Below are 22,139 nucleotides of genomic sequence, written 5' to 3'. Positions count from 1 at the left end.
TTCAGGGTCAACACAATATTTGCATGAACTCCACGGTAACTGCAGAAGGACCGCCTGCAGATGTACTGCCGAGGGTACAAGTGCCCGTGGTTGGGGATCGCTGACTGGACTTCTTATTGATTTCACATGATATATAAAAATGAAACTGAGCAGCTAATTATCTTTAATTTAAAATCAGTGTGGAGTTAGACAAACATGTCAAATTTGCAATGATAGCCAACGTCTTGCCCACCTTAGACTTAACTGTACAAACTTACAGTAAGTGCCCGTCCATGCACTTTAGGACTGGGGCTGTTTCGAGGGTATGGCCATATAGTACGTGTTGTTTATATCTGACAATTTAAAGGGCCTGCACTAGGGCTGCAATTTAAGATTATTGTCATTGTCGGTTAATCTGTTGATGATTTTCTCAATTGTTCAATTAGCTGTCTGGTCTGTAAAATGTACGAATATGTGAAAAATGTCAAACAGTGTTTTCCAAAGCCCAAGATGACGTCTTCAGATGTCTTGTTTTGTCTACAACCGAAAGATACAGTTTACTGTCATAAAGGAGTAAAGAAACCAGAAAATATTCACATTTAAGAAGTGAGAAGCACAGAATTTTGACTCTTTTTCTTAAAGAATTATTTAAACAGATTAATTGATTATCAAATTAGTTGGTGATTAATTCAAAAGTTGAAACTAATTAATCGTTGCAGCTCTAGGCTGCATACCCACACAGGTATTTTCACTTATTCTGACAAGTTAAAACATTTGCTCAGGTTGAAGTTGGATACTTGGAGACAAACTCCACTATTAGATCTTCTAATGGCATAGTCGTAAAGTTATCGATTTATAGTCACATTAGACATTTACAATAAGTGTCTCAGTACACCGTTAAGTAGCAGTGAGCCAGCATGCACAATACCAGGATCCCTCTAAATGGGATGCAGCCATTGTATCATTAATGTTATGAGCTACACATGTGATTAAAAGGCTGCTGTGAGAACAGTCTATAAGAATCAAGAGGTGTTAGTTTTCCCACAATTGGTGCAACAATACTTCCACCTTCCTATACATTTTTAAAACCACAAATGCAAATTCACAGTGAATAATTTCTTGCAATCATGTTGCTAAACAAAACAAAAATGTTTTTTTTTTTTTTTTGTTATTTCAGTCAGATGTGCCTAGTACCAGCACAGATATCCAGGCTCGCCTCTCACAGCATTGGTAAAGACATATCACTCATTTCATGATCAAATACTCACAATTCACTTTTAACCATCAAACTTCAACTTCACAGAGACCACACAGAATAATGCAATCAGATAGCATGGCAGGTATAAAATATTAACATTATTTATGTGTTATACCCATGACCAGCATAAATATTTTAGAAATGCAGGATACAGTAAGTCGAATAGCATCACATTGAAGTGAGAGTAGATATACAACAGTGTAAGGCTTTGTGAAACATTGTAGATGCCTGTCTTTACATCTCCAGTGTTTACAGCAACCGTACATTTACCTTCTGTGCTCCTTATGCAACTTGTTCTCCTTCAGGCAAAATTCAGACAAACATTCAACAAAGTGGATCGCTGACGCACAGTTTGTTCTCTTTAAAGATTTTTCTTCTTTATGTGCGAATAGTTCGGGAATATAATGACTGTTCTGTCCTTTCTTCTCCTCTTAGGGCACTTACATGCTCGTATCGACACCGTGTGAACAATGAGGGGGACTGAGGGAGTAAAACAAGCGGCTAGCGTGATTATAAAACCTGTGTGTTTTAACAAAAATGATGTCAAATTCAGAGGGAACGTCCCATTTCTTTGCCCTCATCGGGGAATTTAGACAGCTGGCTCATACTGGAAGACGTTAGCATGTGTGCGTGTGTCAGAGAGAGCGTGTGTGTGCCTCAGTAAAGCACACAGATGCTACACACCGCACAAGTACCTTTTTTTTCTGGAGTGGATATTTTAGTGTGGAGCAGACATTGTTTGAATGGTTTCATAGGGACTAAAGGTTTCTCATTAATTTTTGAGTTTCCACTGGTGCTGTCTGAGAGGCCACAGAGGCTTTTTGTTTGATATATGATTCATGTTAAGTGAGATATTACATATTGCAGTTAAACTCGTCCGAGCCATTTCTGAGGCTTTTTGTGTTGGGTCTTTTCTGTGTCTGAGCCGCCTCAAACATGCATGCCTGTCACTTTTCGATAAGGTTCGTAAATGAAAAGCCAGAAATGTATATTTCTTTCAAATATTTATGAGTACACTGCTTCACTGTCATAATTTAACATATTTTTGGCAGAGCTTAATTATGCACTTAGGTACCCGTTTGACAAGCAGAATATATCAAGCTGTGCCCCATTCAGTGAGGTGCAAATCGTGAGCCTAGTGATAAAAGGCTCAGTCTCAGTGGAGATATCGAGCCTCAAATATCTGACATCATCTGGCTTATCATTAGTACTTTCTTCATAAAGTTGTAATTCTTAAATATAGATGAAATGAAAAAAATCCATTTTGACCCTTTTAGATTGCATTGCTGAATATTTCGTGCACTTTTTTAACAATATATGCCAAAAAAACACAAAGAATCAGTTTCTCCATATTCTCATACCAAAATCATGTTTTTCTTTTGTAAAACAGAATATAACCTGTGCTTACGTAAGCTAGTACCAGCTAGTTTCAAATGGTTAAATGGTAAAAAGACTGCACTTGTATGGTGCTTTTCTAGTCTTGACCACTCAAAGTGCTTTTGCAATACATTCCACGTTGATCCATTCACACACAAGGTCACACAGTGGTGGCCGAGGCTACCATATAAGGTGCCACCTGCTACTCAGTTACCATTCACACACACTCACACACCGATGGAACAGCCATCGGGAGCAATTTGGGGCTCAGTATCTCGCCCAGGGATTCTTCGACATGCAGACCAGAGGAGCCGGGGATCAAACTGCCAACCTTCTGATTAGTTTACGACCCACTCTACCTCTGAGCCACAGTTGCCCCAACAACAGCATGACATCCACCCATCAATCAATGGGACTCTTAGCTGCACAGAGCCAAGATTAAGTTACTGAGGTAGCAACATGTTACGTGGGTGTGTCATATTTCCCCAAAATACCGTGGTTACAGGCCCTCATCTAACGTTACATACAGTATGTTTACAAACACAGTGAAGTCGAGCTACGGTATGTATACGCTAGTATACAAGCACGGGAGGGCAATCGATTTATTGACCAAAGTATGTCCGACTCAGCTATGATAGGTGGCGATATGCACCCCTATAGCTTGTTTGTATTGGACCTTATTTCTGTTGACCTATTACGTCACAGACCAAACAATCGACAAACAAGTTAGCTACAGTTAGCTAGCAGCAAACTGGTACAATGGTGGACAACTTTACAGCTCTCTACATTCGTCCCTTCAAAAAAAAGGCATGGCTCTGGATGCAGATTTCACCATGTTGTTACCTTATGCATTAAATGTTTTCCACCTCCGGTTCATGATTTCGGCCGGACTACTGTGTATACGTGTAGGCAAACAGGCTGCTATAACACCATATTGTGCTGAACCCTAAGCCGGCCCACTTTTAGCAGTCCAATGAAATGGGAGGGATTTGATTTAAAGCCTTCTTGAAACTGTACATTGATCAAATACCGACTACATCACAGTACAGAAGCTAAACTACCTCTAACTTTCATTTCACAGAGACCTTCAAGGCCAAAACACACTGGTAGCAAACACAGCACATCAAATGACATGCCCCTATTATTTTCAATGTACAACCCCACTCCTGCAGTGGCTACATGTGGCTCGGCACTCCTGGACACACCACCCCACGAAACTTTACACCATAGTCCCATTTCCAGACTCACCACCCCCGGATGAAAATACATATTTTCCCCCACAAATGGATGACGAGAGACTCGTTGAGGTCAAGAAATATCCTCAGCTAAACGATTCACAGTCCTGTCATTATAAAGGCAATGGCCAAAAAGATATTACCTGGTGAGTCATAGCTCTGGAGATTGGCTCTTCAGGTGAGATATCAAGTTTAATAAGGAGCTCTCCACACCTGATTTTAAGCTAACAAAGAGGTGAAAAAGTACGGATCTTCCAGTAAAAGTAGTAATAACTGTGTGTGGTCATTGATCATTTGCTCCGCACCACACCGGTGTGTTTTCAGCTAAAGATTTCAATCCTGGTTGAATCCCCTTGTGGTTACCAACCAGCAAGCCTGGTTTAATACTTTAGAAAACACGTCTTGCGCAGCTTCTTTGTCTGAAATACAACAGAAAAGCAACTGGTGGAACCAAAAATCGTGTTTTAATAAGGATGCCATTAAAAAATCATTACAAAGGTGATCTGGTTTTATGCTGCACACAGTAGTCTTTTAAACCACAGCTGGAAACAGTTAAACTGGCGACTTTACTGAGAAGGTGGAGGTGTGCAGCCTGTTGCCTGCAGCTCTTTATCTAACAGTTCATTCAGCTCCCTTCTTCTTCCATTACTCCATATATTTATTTTAAAACTATGTTACTTTAAAACTGCTTACAGTCAAAACTGTTAAAAATGACTGTTCATAAAAACAAAAAAAATGTGTTTCCTGTGCCTGCTTCACAATTGTGTTTCACTAAATGCTTTAATCGAGAAGCAGCAGGAAGTGTTTTATTGGCATCAACGGGAATTTAATGCAGTTCTGAGGCCCTGAAAATCTAACATTAAACAGTGAGGCTGATTTCAGTGAGAAAAGATTACGTTGGATTAAACGTATGCCTCATTGCCTTTGAGTTCCTCATACATGTTAAGGCAATTTAAAACCAGCACAAGAATGGCGGACTCCGCCACTGACTATAAAAGCTATTTGATAGAGCTGTAACTACTAAATGTGAATACATTAAATGACTATTGCGGAAAAAAACGTCAGCCATAAAAAGTAAAATGGAGTTTGAGTTCATGAAAATCTGAAGGTGAGTAACTTTAAATAGCGAACATGCAAATAACAAAATGTTATCAGTACTACTGGGACAGAAGAATTACCTAACTGGAGTGGTAATGCTCCATTTAAACTTTATAATGCGAAACCGGCAATAGTTGTGCTCCTTTCTTCATCCCTCACATAAAACTGTACCTTTTTCTTTGAGTTTTGGTGCTTCACAAATCTTCCTGTGCTGCTTTAATAAACTGTGCATCATGGGGAGCATTACAAAATAAATCTGATCACTGGAACATGAGGGAGCCGTGATGCTTAATTGATATTTTATTTATTGCCCACATATGTCTAATAACCACTCAGCTAGGCTGAAGCAATTTGCCCAAATGCCTAAAAATTATGTGTGCCGCTCAGAGCTTGCAAGAATGTCATTTTGAACCCTCAAACACCCCAAAGTGATAGTAATTACAATCCCATACATTTTAAGTAGTGACCTTCACCCAGTTTGTGTTTTAATGGCGCTGTAGCTCAAATTATGTTGAGTTGTTATTACAGAACAGATTAAGCTACAGAAAGCCCTTCTAAGAGGCCTAGCGAAGACAGATTTGCTTTAAGCAACACTCAGGGAAAATTCGGGTTTCTCTTCAAGCACTAAATTCTTTAAAGCTCTCGTCTTTACAGAGCAGCACAATGCTGTGTCGGTGATAGCGCATCAGGACCGGTTGTTGATGGGGATTACTTGGATATTATAGGTCAGCTCCCCGGGGGATTTAAGTTTAATTAAAGACGCTACTCATTAACTCATCAGTGTTCCACCTACAGTATAGTGGCCTTTTCATCTCACCACAATATTGTTCTGCCGGGGATTGTGGGCCATGTAAATTAATAACCAGTGGCTGATAGCGTATGATGAATTTTCCAACAAAACGCTGCAGAGTATTTCCTTCTTGGGAAAGAATTCATTAGCATATTTTTTTTGTGTGTAAATATGGAGGTTCCAGCCTGTAAAGACGAACGGAAGAAAACAAACAAAACCAGACGCTGTTATCCAAATATTGATTAAAGCCAGAGGCTGATCGCTTGCATGAGATTATGACTGTGAGAGAAATATATAGAAACAAGCAGGTGAAATTAGACCTAATTTCTCAACAGAAACAGGTCACATTTACAGTATTGGATTGCAATTAATGAATTCTGCATCACAAGTAGTTTATATTTCCAATTAACGTAAATTTTTGATCATGGTCACAATGCAAAATAACTAATTCCCATATTATTAATTAACACCAACATTTAGTACAAGTAATGTTTTAACTAATAAATCAATAACAGATCTATTTGTGTGGTGGAAAGTAAAGACATTTAAACCTCTATAGTTACTGCAAAACCTTGCACTGGCTGATGCAAACAAACAGCAGGCTTTCACAGCACTGGCCACTGAATGGATGTCAGTCTCAGTGCTTCAGTGGAACAATATATCAGTTTTTACATTAAACTTTTATTGCATTTTATATGATTTCCATCTTTTGACTTCACCTTCCTGTCTCCATTTCTTCCTGCAGGGCAGTAGTCGGGCACAGAGAGCCGCTGCCTGATGATAGCAAAGACAATATCACCATTTTCACCCGAATCCTAGACAGGCTGCTGGATGGATATGACAACAGGCTACGTCCTGGGCTGGGAGGTAAGCAACACTATATGTTATACAGATCACTGTGTTTTAATGATTGAAACTAAAGAATATAGATGATTGGGACACATGAAAATGTGCATCAGTGACATTTTCAGTCATATTATAAAGACATCAATTATTATATGTTTGATGTACATTTCTAAGCGCTTTAATCTGCACCATACAGGGCTTTAATTCACCAAACGGATCATTAGGTATTTCCAGGTGATTTAATGGATAGAGTAGTTCCTAATTTTGGTCTTGGTAAAAGAAGAACATCTGACTTTTCTATGCAGCCAACAGCTAATTCTCTAGACCAGGAGTGTCAGACATACGGCCCGTGGGCCAAGACAGGCCTGCCAAAGGGTCTAGTCCGTCCCACTAGATGTTTAGACACAGAGGTGCCAGGTTTCAGGAGCAAGTTAAACAATGCATTACCTACTTCCTGTAAAAGTCTGCTCCAGAGGCATTTCGGCCCTGACCAGAATACAGTTCTCTGATATAACAATCAATACTTACTGTGACCATGTTTAAAGATATTGAACATTTTGCAAAATATTGTCAATCAGCAGCTTCACTTCAAAATAATCTGTATCAGGAAATGTTTGGATAAATGCACATGCAATGACAGTGAGAAGTAGACTGACTGAATGTGGAAAAACTGAGACATACTGCTAAAATTGCACTGATGTCGGTGAAGATTCTCAGTCATCCAGCTCATGGTAATCGTAAGTGCTATATCGTAGGTAACTGGATTTGCTTGCATTTCTTGAAGACGTTTGCAGTCTTGGGATCCCTCCCCAGACGACTTCACACCCATTCCCCCCCCGGTCCCACCTGACCCTCACGACTCACATGGTGGCCAAGTGGGTCAACGACTCACATTGTGACCTTAACGACCCTGAAACTAAGAGCTCACGTGTGACCTCTACGACTCTGCATGGGTTCCCACCCACACAGGGTTTATAGCCTGCAACTTTGTACCAGTCATTTAGAACTGAAGAAGCTTCTTGGATGAGAGGAGAAACGTCTTCAAGAAACACAAGCAAGTCCAGTTGCCTACGATGTAACACTTTCGATCACTGAAGATATCTCAGGCTGTTCATCTGTTTTGTAAAAGAGTGAACGTCTACAGAATCTAATTTGGGCTGTATGTGGCCCATGAACTAAAAAGAGTTTGACACCCCTGCTCTAGACCGACTGGTTGATGTAACAACAGGATTATTGTATAATTTGCTTGTAGATGTAATAATTACCAAACACTATATTAGTTTTTTCTAACTCTGTGCTAAAATGGTTATTTCCAGTGGTTGTTTTTGAACTTCATGGATCTAGAAAGCCACTCACTTGCTCTCTATAAACCTGTCATGGGGACAGGGCGCAAATAAGTCACAAGTCCCACACTACAGGGGAAAACAACTCAACGCTCTCTTTGACTTTATATTGGGTGAAGGTGCCTCCTTGTCAGTTCTGTCTGCTGGCAAACAGAAAAATGCCTCAAAGCTGCTGTGTGGTGGGACGCACTGCCAACAGGGTAAGAACCCATAATTAAGACTTTCTAAGCTGCCAAACCAAAAACACTGAGCTTTCAAGAAAACAAAAGTGGATACAAGCTATAAGATGTGTGGCGTCTATAGGAAGAATGGAAAAACTGTGGATCCTGACACTCAGTTGTAAGTTAAGCCGTGTTTCCACCAAACACTTTCGGTATGGTACCATTGGAACCAACAGTAATCCTTCAGACATGGTACCTAGACCGTAGGGTTTCCACTGCAAACAGTACTTTTAAATGTGGGCGGGGTTGTTGTCACTCACTGCTCCGTCATCGTCCACAAAACAGGGTTGCACACCGACATTTTCAGAACATAATAGAACGGGCTGCAGTGAGAGTCTTTCTCCATGGGGTATTTAAAAATGGCGGGTTTGTGCATTTAGTCCTTCCATGGCAAGCTCAGGGGTTTAGTGCTGCCAGAGCCCACAGGAACAATGCTCCACAACGCCTTTTTTTCTCCGAGGGAGGATTGGGATATATGCAGCTCACATAATCCATTTAAAATGAATATATGTTTATGTTTAAAGCTGTCACATTGAAATTTAAGGTGTGCTGATGGATACACGTTGTCACATCATACATTGAGTAACATTACAAGTAAACGTTCCACCTTAAAAGTCGCCAGCAGTCAGCCCAGTGAATGAAGTTCTTTTTTCTCTGACTCCAGCTGCTGCAAGAGGCAGCAAAACATCCTTTCATTTATAGTTATAGTTTAGTAATATATGTAAAACTTGCCACAGTATGAACAGAAGTTGCAAAAGCTTCAAAACCAGCCATCAGCAAGAGGGACCGTCCGATATTTACCCTTCAACAGACTGCAGTGTTCACAGCTCCACCTTTTAGTACCAGATCTGTGTGCTAGGTACCCCAACAGAGGGGGGACCAAAAATGGGGACAGTATAGAACGGTTCCATTGGTACCATCCACAACTTTTCAAAATGGAAATGGAAAAAATGCATACGGCACTGAACCGTACCGAACTACTCAGTGGAGACGTTTATTAGGCCACACAATCTGTCGAGGTTGAAGCTAACTAAACTATGCAAAGCCAGGTTTTGATCTTTGTTTGGTTAAAAGATAATCTCACCTGGTGATTCGATCAAATAGTTGTTAATATTAACGTGTTTCACCTCTGGCTGTTTAGCTGATATACAGGGTATACAGTTTGTCAGTGTATCTTTCTTCTCTGGTAGATATAGAGTGCTAAAGTAATCCTTTGATATACAGAAATCTAGTTTTTTTTTAGCTAGTTACATGACTTTTGTTTGCATAGTTGCATAGTGTGGCGCCGATTGTTTTCCTCTGGTGGATGGTTTTCAGAGTATGGCGCATAGCACTCTGTCTCCTATAGCAACTATATAAATCTGCTGCTAGTGGGCACTAGGAGACATGCTAACTGATGCAGGCGGCGCACTAACACCAGGATCACACTGAAGTCAGGTCACTTTCTGCAGAAAATCTGCTTTCCCCAGGGTAGAAGTCTTTGTTCAATCACGCCCAAATGGCAAATAAGCACATGTCAGTGGAAATCCCTCTAATTGATGCCATTTCATCCAAATATTCACACCCCGAGGACAACTAACTGAATCACAGCGAGTCCACATGCTCAAGCAGGCTTTGCCATTTCTCAGCCAGCCAGCTGGAATGGTCATTTCTGCTCTACTGCTTGCTGCTGAAGCCACGAGCGTGGCTATCAGGCTGCAGACCCACCAGGCTGGATGACCTGGACTCCATGACAGCAACCAGAGAGAGGAACCAGGCACAAGATGTTAATGTCATATTCTGCCTCTGCGCCGGGGTTCATATCTCCAAGGGCAAGGAGATGTTGAGGCCTGCGCCACTCAGGGCTCACAGTGATGATGGCTTCCTTTTGTAGTGCAGTGATTGACTCTACAGGCTTGTGTGGTGCAGTGAAATATAGCAGGCTTTTCCCACCAGGCCCAAGAGGCTAACACAGGCAAGACAGGCCTGTGGAAACACAAGGGCAACCACATAACAGCATGGCCTGTGTCTTGTATTTTCTAATATTTTGGAAGGAGGCTGCACAGCAATTGGCCATTATTGAAGCCAAGTTCCGCAGATAAAAATAGTTTGTAAAAAGTCCTATTAGCACAAATTAGTTGGCCAAATTGATAAATCAGTCGACTTCTAGACTATACAAAATATTTTCTAAAGACTTACATTGTACTCCTATTAGATTTTTCCAAGTTGGACTCATTAGGCAGCAAAATAGCCACATTTAAGTAATTTATTTCTTCTTCTTGCCTTTCAATTCATTAAAAAACATATGATAAATTATTATCTTTTGTCTAGTTTTTATATTAGTGTTGACTTCTGCAATCAGGGTGCCAGCGTACTGCAGAACACTTATTGTATCTCTCTTACTGCAGACACAAGCAAACTGAGACACTGTTGTGTCTGTCTGCAATGCAAGCAATACCCAAAACACTGTGGATAGTACCAAATCTAGTTGATATTACATTCGCAATTCCCTGGAGTAGCAAGACAGCCTGGTAGCAGTCATTTTGTGCGCAGATGGATCTATATTCATCTTGTTTGTCAAAATATATTGTGAAATTACAAGATGTTGGTTATTATTCTGCAGATTTTATTTCACTAAAAGGATTGAGAGACCCCTGCTAATGGTTTAGATTTTGGACCTCAATAGTCCAACTTGCAAACCTGCAGACACACCAGATGGGGCCCTCCTCATGGCCAGAACACTCAGTCAAAGTCAGCAGCTTCTACATGTATCTGAACAAGGCTACCAATCTTCCTCCTGTCGGCCACCCCCGTACCCCACCACCCACAGTCCTAGTGAGAGTCAGTCACATGGGACCATCGCAGACAAACAGACTGGACGGAAACTGGAGAAAAACCATTTAATTTCATTTTCAGCTGCATCTATTAGCTCTGCCCTATGCTCCAGTGCATTGTTGTAAACAGAAACAGGGCGACTCATCCTGCTCCCCCGCCATGCAAACTGCTGACTGGGTGTTGTGATAATCACGTATTTGTGAGAGCTATTTGTGTCACAGGAATGATTAATGTGGAAGTGGATCTCCGTTCTCAAGGGGGCCCTTTGCCAGACGATTGGAGACTTCACCTGTGGGTGGTCGGTTAGATCTGGGACGCAGTTAGAGCCGAGGATCTATTCACTTTTGGAGAAAAGCCTCATCACTCTCTAGTTGTTGCACCACTGGGAGCAGCTATTTGTCTCACCAGTGGCCCAAAAGCCTGCTTTACACATTTGGCCCAGAGGAGCTGATTCAGCCCTCACTGAGGAGGGAAAATTTTGATCTGTCACGACTTTCATATCATGCCCTACTTCGTGCTTATATTCAAATCATTTGTGAAGTATTTGGAAACAGTTATTCCACTGCTCGTAATTAATATCACATTTAGAAGACCTGGCTAATTTACTGTGTAATGATCAATTGGATCATTGTTACACTATCAAGCATAATTCATTAATCATTTTGACAGAACAAAAGCAATAATGGAGCCTGCATTGCACAGCTGAGTTATTCGAACTATTCTAACCTCCTCCGGTCCATAGGGACGCTGGCATCTTCAGCCGACAGGACTGTTCTTCAGAGGCTATAGCTAGCTCAGTTTTAAAGCTTTTAAAGTAAAGGTATTAGTATCATGTCAATCAATCAATCAAACTTTATTTGTATAGCACTTTTCATACCTTAAAAATGCAGCACAAAGTGCTTCACAGAATAAAAACATACAACAAAAATATCTATCTAACACCTATAGGGAGCTCATCCACACTGAGAGGTTTCACAGCCTACAGCCACAGGTAGCGCCGCCACAGAGACCACCCCGACCCAGATAGACTAGGGTGGACTCCACACATGGTGCAGAGCCTCCCAGTCCTCCGGACCTGAGGGATCTCCAGGACGGCATCCCCGCGGGCAGACCGGGCACACCTCTCAGTGTGGAGGCCCCCCATGAGGAAACACTGGAGCTAAAAACTAAAAGACTAAAAGGCAATATGATAAGATAAAACAAGTATGAGATAAAATAATGATAAATAAATAAATTAAGATTTAGAAACTTAATAATGATGAAATGCATAAAGATTAAAAAATAAATCATTTAAAAGCATTAGAAATTAAAATAACATATAATAGAAGAATTAAAAGAGTAAAAGAAGTCAGTTAAAAGCCAAATTAAAAAGGTGAGTCTCCTCTTAAAAACATCAACAGTCTCTGCAGTCCTGATGCTCTCCGACAGGCTGTTCCATAAGTGAGGGCCATAATGGCTGAATGCAGCCTCCCGTTGGGTTTTTGTTCTCACTTTTGAAACAGTTAAAAGGCCGGTGCCGGAGGACCTCAGGATCTGCGAGGGTTGATATGATAAAAGCGGGTCAGATAAATAAGATGGCCCAAGACCGTTACGACATTTAAAAACTAATAAAAGAACCTTAAAATCGTGAATTGTGTAAAATCATGTGAACCTATAGGACCTATGAAATCCATTGGTACCAACCATATCATACTTGTTGGAAAGGGTTGGGCCAAATTTTGGCGACGGTAAAACTGGCATCACAGGGGTCCCTTGACCTCTCATCTCAAGATATCCAACAAAAAATGGGTTCTAATGGCACCAATGAGTCTCCCCTTTACAAATATGCCCACTTCATGCTAATCCCATACAGTCTGGGGCAAAAGCCATGCAGCCTTTCTTGCAGTACATGTTATTTTCACCCAATTGTATTTGAATATAAATGCAATCTGGGGTCCCTAAACAGTCTTGGAATTGCATAAATTGGGTATGACTGGAAAGCTGAGGCTCTTGCGGATTCAATGAGCCCAATTTTATTCATGTATGATGGTTTTGGTCCCCAGAGTAGCCATTTATCAGGGTTCCTACACATTTTCCATGACATTTCATAATTCCCTCTCACTGCCATACATGGAGGGAGAGACGGAACGCAGGGAGAAAGTAATGTACATAATGCTCATCAAAACATTGTCACTCATCGGTGCATATTAGGGCTTTGTTATGTCGACAGCTGCAGAAAACAAGTTTGTAGTTATGTTATATTATGTTAAAGGTTATCCACAGAAGATAACTGTAACAATTTCATTCCAAACAACAAATTTCCATGACTTTTCCAAAATTTTGAAGGATTTTTGCCGATACTTTTCCAGGTTTTTCATGACCGAGGGAACCCTGTTTCATTGTATTACAGTGATAATCACAGCCTCGTAAAACTTAACAACCACATTCAGAGGTTGTGTGGCTTTCACAGATCTACTGATAATAAAAAGGTTTCTCAGTAGTTTCCAGAACAGATGTGCTCGCCATCTAATCACCCATAAATGCAGTTCTTACAGAAGTCTCCAAATAACAGAAATCACAGCATGGATTTTTCCGTGCTGTTCTTCAAGGTCTTAATGTCTCAATGTGGTGCTGTGGAGGGCTTTTTGATTTTGTTTATCAAGTAACAAGTAGTCACAAATGGCACTAAATCTGTGTAACAAATGGTATCAACCCCAAAATTGCTGCAACCACTTCTGAGACATAATCAAGAATGGAATCAGCCATCATAAGTTCAAAGCCTCTAAACACCTTTTTTAACTTTAAAAATTTAAATGGACGCCTAACCAAAATACAATGTTTATTACAGATTTGTGACTAGAAAAACTTGACACACCATGCTGAGCTGTATCTCAAATTAATCTTTAATAAATAAAGCTTTCAGATGATGTGTATCACTTCTATGTGGCATATACTGTTGACCTGCTGTCTTCCCATAAAGATCCCCTGTCCTCCCTCGAAACATGGGCGTAGATTTCAAGGGGGACGCAGGAGACACGTTCCTTTTCAATAATGTATATTTGTCCTCCTCCTCTATTTGTAGGAGTTGCAAACTGAAACTCGTTGTACAATGACAACAAAGATATTCTATTTTATTCTAGTAATGTACAATGATACATTTAATTGTGCTTAAAGAACTGCATTGTCCCTAGGAACATGCAGAGCAGAGGAGCCTTGTAACAGTCATGCCAGATTCATACGACAAAAGCCTTCATCATGCCTAATGTGATTATAATATGTGCATAGAAATGTGTAATAGCAGCAAAGTGTGCCCATTACTTGAACAAAAAACACACACACAGCCGCATCCTTAACGCTGACTGCTGCATATTATTCCTGAGCCGCAGTAGTCCCTTAGGGACTGTTAAATGTTTTTGGGGCAGGCTAACTAAAATTATTTTGGGTCAAAAGGGATATCGTCTCTCCAAAGATGCAGACTTGGGCCTGGCCCAAAGCAGATTTTATGCTGTAGTGGACAAAATGAGCTGGAGCCAAACAAATGGTAGTTTTACTGAACTAAAGACTTTCAGAAGCATCTGTGAAGTTGCTCACAGCAACATTTTTGCCCCTAAATTGAGGTTGAAGAAACCCTCCTGGGTCAGACACTTTGGAGTATTACCAATGCTGTCGAGCAATGCTTGAGTGTATATTTTAGGAGATGTCTAATACTGTTGGTCCAGCATTATGTTCTTAAACCACTTGTTCTGTGGCACAACAAAGTTGACATGGTTTTGATGCACAAAGACAGTAAGAAAACAAGCTGTGCAACATCGCCACAAATTCTCCACCAAGCGTGCATAAATCTAGTTTTTCCTCAGTTTGAAGTATTCCTCTAACCCTTGATTACAGTTGAATTTTTGTGTGAAGCGGCTTAGTTAAATGCCAACAGGCAGACTTCACCGTCATGTACACAAACAATCAGCTTAACAAAGACAGAGCTGCAGAAAAGCTTTTTGTACACAGGCTTCGCTGTAATGTTTTCTGGTCCTTGTTGTCCCTATCCTCAGAGACTGTGACAGAAGTGAGGACAAACATCTTTGTGACGAGTTTTGGGCCAGTGTCGGATACAGACATGGTGAGTATGTTTCTTCCCTCCTTGCTCCTCACTCCAACCATCACTATGAGTCATCACATCTTACCAGGTTATCAGTATTCACTTCACTTGTTTGTTTTTTAGAATTACTCAGAGAACATGTTGGATTGTGCAGCATGTGGAGCTTCTTTGCAGAATAATAGATTTTAATTTCAGCTCAGGTACCACACACATTTCACAAGTTAACAATCTTTCTTCATTGTGTCCACTAGCAGTGTTTCCCCTCCCCTTCATTTCCATTCTGACTCAGAGAGTTTCTTTATTTTCAATACATACATTTGGTATTTTGACGTCCTTTTTTTTTTTTAAACTAATGTTAGATAATTGAGTCTATTAGGTCTAGCAAATTATGAAAACAAACAAAAACCATAATTTCAATAATATATTTGAAGCAAAAAGATCAAGTTCTTCTCAAAGTTAAGCAGTAACTCAGTCAGGAGATGAGCAGACAGCATGGTTACCGACCAACTAGGGATGGGCATTCGGTACTAGAGTGCTCCATTTGGATGTAAGTATTCATTCAATCAATAAAGTGATCACTGTCCAACCTCAAACATGTGAACATGATTTATTAATGTTTATTCTATTGAAACTGTCACTGTCACTGTCTGTCTGTTTATCATGATACTACTGCTGCAGGAGTGTGAGTTCCATAGCATATTCGTAAATTTACGTTTCCTAGGATAGAGAAGACATGATCAGCCTTACTCTCTCTCTGACTGGCTAGGACTTGTTGCTAGGGGTGTGCCATATCATTTAATTCATGATAATACTTGTATAGTTTTTAATATGTTGTGAAAAATTAATATTGTGATACTTGACTTGTTGTTGTGAAAGCGAAATATTAACGACTCTGCGGTGAGCGGCTTCAGTAGTGTGGAATAAACTGTGGCGTCCTGAATGTTTTATGAACAGCCCCGGACTTCTCAGATTCTTTTAGCGACTTACCGCTCAGAGGGAACTCATTCAGCGGCTCCTCTGGCAGCAGCACAGCCTCTCTCCCTCTCCTCTGTCGCCGTTCGCACACGAGAGTCGGTGTCATGACTCGTCAAGTGATTTTGTCATAAACCTTTGGTAATGTAAACCTACGCGATGACATGTGAATGTACGATAGTTATTTTAGCATAACAGCCTGTCACAGGTTACAGTTTGATGATTTGAGCTGTTTAAATCATTAATCAGTGGCAATATTAATATTGTATACAGGATCTGAATCTCACTCTGAGTTACTGTTGTTCAAAACTAAAGAAATGAGAGATCATTTTTGTTCAGTTTTTACTGAATATTTGAAGGCAAACTGTGTTATTTTTACTGATTTGTCATATTGTCAAGAATCGTTATCGCAAAAATACTCTGAAATATTGTGGTATTATTTTAGGGCCATATCACCCCGACTTAGTGCCTGTGTTGACTGGATTTGTCAGGGTAAGGCAAGAGTAGTGAGACTGGTTAGGGTAAGAATGGGCCAATCAGAGGCAGTGAGGCAGAGTAGGGCAGGTCAGGTCACATCTTCACTATCCTAGGAAATGCAAATTCTCTGGACAGTTGGTGAGAGTCCGCCCGTGCACACATGAACACACAGTGACAGGGCTAACTGTTAGCATCACATAGCTAATGTTACCTAACAGTTATCAACCAGCCCTCCAGGCACCACTCAACCTTGCTGCCAGTTTTTCCCAGTGGCCACTCGCCATATTGCAGTGAAAAAATCACCTGCGGCCCAAAAAGCATTTTCCTCACAGGCCACCATTATAAAAGAGATAACTGTAAAACTGCTGAAAGGAAACCTCAAACTGTAAACAAGGTCATTATGACTCTATCATGAATTTTTGATCCAGTTTTATATTTGTAAAACTTTCCTCAAACCAAGAAAAGCAATTTAAAATGTCTGAAGTCATCACAATGTAAGATCTTTGGGTTGAGTGGGAACTCGCAGGTGCGGCTAGCGAGAGAAACACTACTGCAGATATTCAGTGGGCCATTTACCCCAGAAATAAAACCAGAAGCTAGACACTTTTTTGGCGTATGTGTTAAGTGAGTAGTTCTATTGGAATGAAGAGGCGCCATCTCTGGGCTCGGTATCTAGTTATTATCATACATCTATTTTATTAACGGGTAACAACAGAGTCAAGCAGGACTGTTCAACAGTTTGGTGTCTGATGTTAGCTACTGCTGCTGTGTTGGCTGCTAACTGGGCAGACGTTGAGCTGACAGGGACAAGAGCGGCTCAGAGACGATTCTTCAGTGCTGCGTCTCACCTGAGTAACAGCAGCAACAGAAAGTTTGCATATTCTTATTATGTTAATTTTAAATTCAAGGATTAATAGCTCAATTGAAGCCTGGTTGCAACAAGTTGCAGTTGTTTTCTGCGTTGGCCATATTACATTTGTATTCTTATGTTTTGCCAGTCCTCGTGTACTTTATAATAATTTGATACAAGTACTCGAATATGGAAATTACTTAAAATGCCCATCTCTCTGTAACCAACCAAAGCAAACTCTTGCTTGTTTTTCCTCTCATATTTCCACTCTCTGTGACCACCGTCTGACAGACTAGAGCTATTTTAAACCAGTATACCTGTCCACTTCATGTTGCTCCTACAAACCTCCTTACATATGATTTTGACATTGTTGGTCCTTGTTATTTATTTTCTATGTATAGTAATCCACTGGTACATTTTACTCTGCTGTCATGCATGCAGCACTTTGACCACTTCAGGAAAAAACCCATTCTTTCAAGTACAGACAAGTACTGACTCTACAATGCTTTTTCTATCACTCACTGAGCTGAACAATATTAAAAAAAAATCGTATATGGCAATATTGTTTACATAATGAAAGGGCAATACTCCAGCTCGACAATTATTGCTAATGTGATCACATTAAAAAATCATTACTAATGTGATTTGCAGCTGCTTGTCTTGCAGGTAGTAGCCATTAGGACAAAGTTAAAATAACGTTAAGGAAAAAATCAACTGTAGTGCAGTTTTTACCAGCAGGCAAAGCTGACATTTATATCACTGTATTACAGCAGCCATTTTAGACAAAGTGCTCTTCTCTTAAATGGTACCGTTCTGGAGAAATTTCCCAGCAAGCCCCGGCTGACCTCCTTCAAACAGCAGATGCTGGAGATGGTTCATGCTTTGTCTTGGGACTTTATGCGGCATTTGACATATTTGATCATATAGCTCTAATTGACTGCCTTGAGCACTGGGTTGTTACTCCGGCTCAGCACTGAGCTTGCCTTGACAGCCTGTATGACGTAGTAAGATTAGTGGGTTTTATAGAACTTTGAGTTTTTTAGTTTTACCAGGGGGGTGCTTCATGTTGCAATATGTCTCCACACATAATCTGCTGTGGAAAAGGCTTTGTTTTCTATGTGATACTAAGTCCATAATGTTTTATTGCTCATTATATAATGATTTCAAGGCTGCCTTTTCAATAGGATGCCTTTTTTTCTAATTAATTCTTCTGGATGGAGAAGACAAAGGTGTTTGTTTGCATTGTGTGAGTCATTGCCTAACAAATATTTCACCAGGTTGATTTTAGCGCTGGTGTACTATATTGCTTGCGTTGTTCATTTTAGTCAAACCATACAGTTTGAAAACGAGGCGCGGCTCCAACTAGAAAACAATGTCTTGATGTATTAGAGGTGCCGAATGTGCATATTAAGGCAGTACAGGAGGAGGTGCACATTAATAATCCTCCAGGACTGTAACATGCTCATGTTTAACCCAAACACTGCATAATTGGACTGCAGTTGGTTTGAAAAGAGGTCGGAACATGTTCTCAGTACAATAAAAAACGCACCAGACCACCTCCTCAAGAGGGTCTCAGTCCGGTTGTTTCGGTGCGCACACGAGTGCAATTGCTGTCTTCATACCTGCCCAAATGAACGGCACTTAGGGGGCAAATGAACCTCAGTGTCTCATAAATCCAGTTGGCCAGGCACAAGTATTGGCGTGACACAATAAATAACATAGCTGATCATGTGCATCTCAATGTCAGGTAACACAACCTGTCGCAGTCAGGTCATAACTGTGGCCGAGACCATATTCAACATTTTGTATTTTGCTCCTGTTCTATTGTGCTCACTGAGCTGGCACCATTTCCCAGATATCCACACACTCACTAAGTAGGTAGCTTACATTATTTAGCAACAGTTAAATACTTTATGGCATTTACATTTGCATATTAACTACACTGAGATTTCTGAGGGTGATTGATTTAGAAGCCTGCAAACATTTTTCAGTCAGCGCAGCTCTGGGTGACATGTCGCCGACGCTTTGAATAAGAAATCTTTTAATTACCACAAGGTGCTCATAGTTAAATCTGTTGATTTACTGTATATGTAGCTCATCTGCACTGTATATTAGAACAATCAGTCAAACACCATCAAATAAAATGAACGTCAACAGGAAGAGTAGCACAAAACTAATTTGCAGTCTTTGGCAGAAGCGTGTCTTTGCATATCTTGTAACTACAGTTACTATCTATGGCTGATTTGACTTCTTTTCTGTTCAGAGGAATATACTGTAAAAGTGCAGTTTCCTGTTTTAGCCTCCTGAGACTTTGTGTCCTCATATGAGGACATCACATTTTGGGTTTACTTGACTATATACTTCACACTACTTAACTCAGACCTGTTGTCCTCATTCGTGGACACTTTTTTTGTGCCATCTAGTGGTTTTAAGATCACAATACACTAATCCCTGTAAAAACAAGATGGCAGCCATCTCTACTTCGTCAGTCTGGCAACAAATTTGACCAATTTTAGCAACAGTAACACCAAGACACTGTTAATTAGGAAGTACTTGTTTGAAGACATTAGGACTATATTATCGTTTCGTTTGAGGGCATTGGTTCTTAACTGTTGTCTCATTTAAGGATACTGGGATGTAATTATCGTTGACCGTGTTTAATTTTTTTTTACTTATCAGGTACTATTGATCCAAGATAGCTCAGGGAATTTTAAAATGCATACCAAAATAAAGTTTGGGTCTCAGGAGGTAAGAATGGTTCTTATTCAGTCATTAATAGTTTGTTTATTTAGGGTTTTCATTTTGCATCACTTTATCTAATTCCATCTTAACATGTAGGTCTGGTCTATAAAAAGAGCAGTTTACATGTTAACTATATCCAGTGTTGTGTTGGTCATACTATGGAGTGATTTATTGCTTGTGTATACAGTAGACCCTTTTATGGCTGACGGCAAATGACATCATTTCATAAGCTGGAGGCAAAACAGACTCTCCACCACAGAGCTGTAGGCTACACGGAGTCTTAAAATGTGGTCTTCTTGTGTTATGGAGAGCCAGAATAGGGGGAGTCATGGCTCAACACTTAAAATTGATCGCATAACAGTCCACACTGCCAGTCAACAAAAACAAAGACAACCATGGTTAAATGCGATAAGACGAAAGGACTGGACGGAGGCCATCAATGCTAACTTTTTAGCACATTCGCTAACGTTAGCTTTGATAGCAAAACAAACTGGAAGAAACCATTCAAGTGTCGTTCTCCATTGTAAGATTGGCACAGTAATCAACCACAAAGCCGGCCATCCCACCTTCAGCAATCCTGTCACATCATCCATCCACTGAGTGAGAGCATACGGGTCGGCCAGTCTGGTGCCTAGAGGGCGCTCTAAGCAAACAGTACATTCCAACAGTGCACTGAATTTACGAATGGTCCAGGTTGTGCCAGAGTGCGCTCCACCACTTGGAATGAATATTTCTGAACACACCACTCAAAACAAGCCAACAGAACTTCCTAGCTCGCATTAGCTAATGTCTGTGGAGAACTGTTTTGCCTCAAGCTAAGCCCTGCCCAACAAAAAAATGTCACTATTTAATAACAGTAAAAGGGTCTATAGTGAATAATACAGACGATAAGGAACTTTTAAAAATTACGTAATAATATTAGTAATATTCGCCCTAAAAAAATGCAAAGGGATTGTTTTTAAGGATGCAGGATATTTGATTTTTGCCGATATGCCAATATGTAACAACTCATTTGACCAATAACCAATACCAATATTGATACATCCACCTAGTCTGAACACATTTTTACTCAGTCTATAAATTTCCTCTCCTTTCCTTAAAACTGTGGCAAAGTCTGGCCCCCTTATTCAAAAGTCCCTAAAATCACCTCTGCCTTTATTAGACCTTTTCTGACATTTGGAAGATACAGTATGCTGACCAGAGTATGTCTAACTTGCTCTGTGAGAGAGGGTTAGCTATATATTTTATTACTATAGACAGTGCTTTATCTTTTTCAGCAGATATCACCTTTGTGGTCTCTAAGGGCTCAATTCTAGAACCAATTCTTTATTCTCTTCACATGCCCTACTTGGCGACATCATGAATCAAACGTAGCACACATGATGGCTGCACAGGACATGGCAACCCACATATGGTAATGTTTTGGTAGTGAGGTCGCAGCAGGTGTTTTCTGTCTGCTGTCAAAGGCGAAATACCTGTTGTGTCCATACACACTCACACCTGCGACTTGTAATCAATGTACTAGTTGTAGCTGTTTTCACCGTTCCCAAATGTGGAAAAATAGTATCAACATATCGAATTTCTTAAAGTTATGCATTGCTTAGGCAGTTTTAGATGATGTCAGGATTTCACTGATCATTACCCAGCAAGGCTCTAGCCCCAGGCTACGCTGCATATTCTGTCTCTATCTGCACATAAAGACTGCATAAAGCTCCAAGCATTTCTTTTTAAGATTCTCCACAGTCTAGTCTCAAAAGATGATCAGGCTCTAGCCTTCAGGAAGTATCAAACTACAGAACAGATGACTTAGTATCCTCTTGTAAAACACATTGCTAGTCTGTATATCTGCACTGCATACTTGTACATTTTTTACATCTGTGATATCAGCCCAGTTGCCAGAAGGAAATGTTGGCATTGTACATTTTTGCAAACCACCAATACATTTGTGTGTTTCATATGTATCATATCAACGTTTCTAAAGTGGGGCTGTATATGAACTGACTGTCATCAGGACATGGAGGCGATGGTGGATGGCTGTCACCTAGGCGGGATGCCTGCCAAAACT

The 22,139-nt window shown here is 40.4% G+C and overlaps 2 protein-coding genes across 4 annotated transcripts in view; one reads left to right on the top strand and one right to left on the bottom strand.

Moving 5' to 3' along the window:
- gabrb4 (gamma-aminobutyric acid type A receptor subunit beta4) overlaps positions 1-22,139 on the bottom strand; it is a 344,554-nt gene that overhangs the window by 253,089 nt on the left and 69,326 nt on the right. The gene's annotated exons all lie outside the window — the stretch shown is intronic.
- The window catches only part of gabra3 (gamma-aminobutyric acid type A receptor subunit alpha3), a 148,831-nt gene that overhangs the window by 73,728 nt on the left and 52,964 nt on the right, over positions 1-22,139 (top strand). For all 3 annotated transcript variants that reach the window (XM_050034415.1, XM_050034423.1, XM_050034407.1), the window contains 2 exons: positions 6,483-6,604; positions 14,987-15,054. In XM_050034415.1, the coding sequence (XP_049890372.1) occupies positions 6,483-6,604; positions 14,987-15,054 (190 nt within the window). The remainder of the gene's footprint in view (positions 1-6,482; positions 6,605-14,986; positions 15,055-22,139) is intronic.

This window comes from Epinephelus moara, chromosome 3 (genome assembly GCF_006386435.1).
Source record: "Epinephelus moara isolate mb chromosome 3, YSFRI_EMoa_1.0, whole genome shotgun sequence".
In the NCBI taxonomy this organism is placed as follows: Eukaryota; Metazoa; Chordata; class Actinopteri; order Perciformes; family Serranidae; genus Epinephelus; species Epinephelus moara.
Note: the sequence above shows the minus strand (reverse complement) of the source record. Positions and strands in the feature narration are given on the sequence as shown.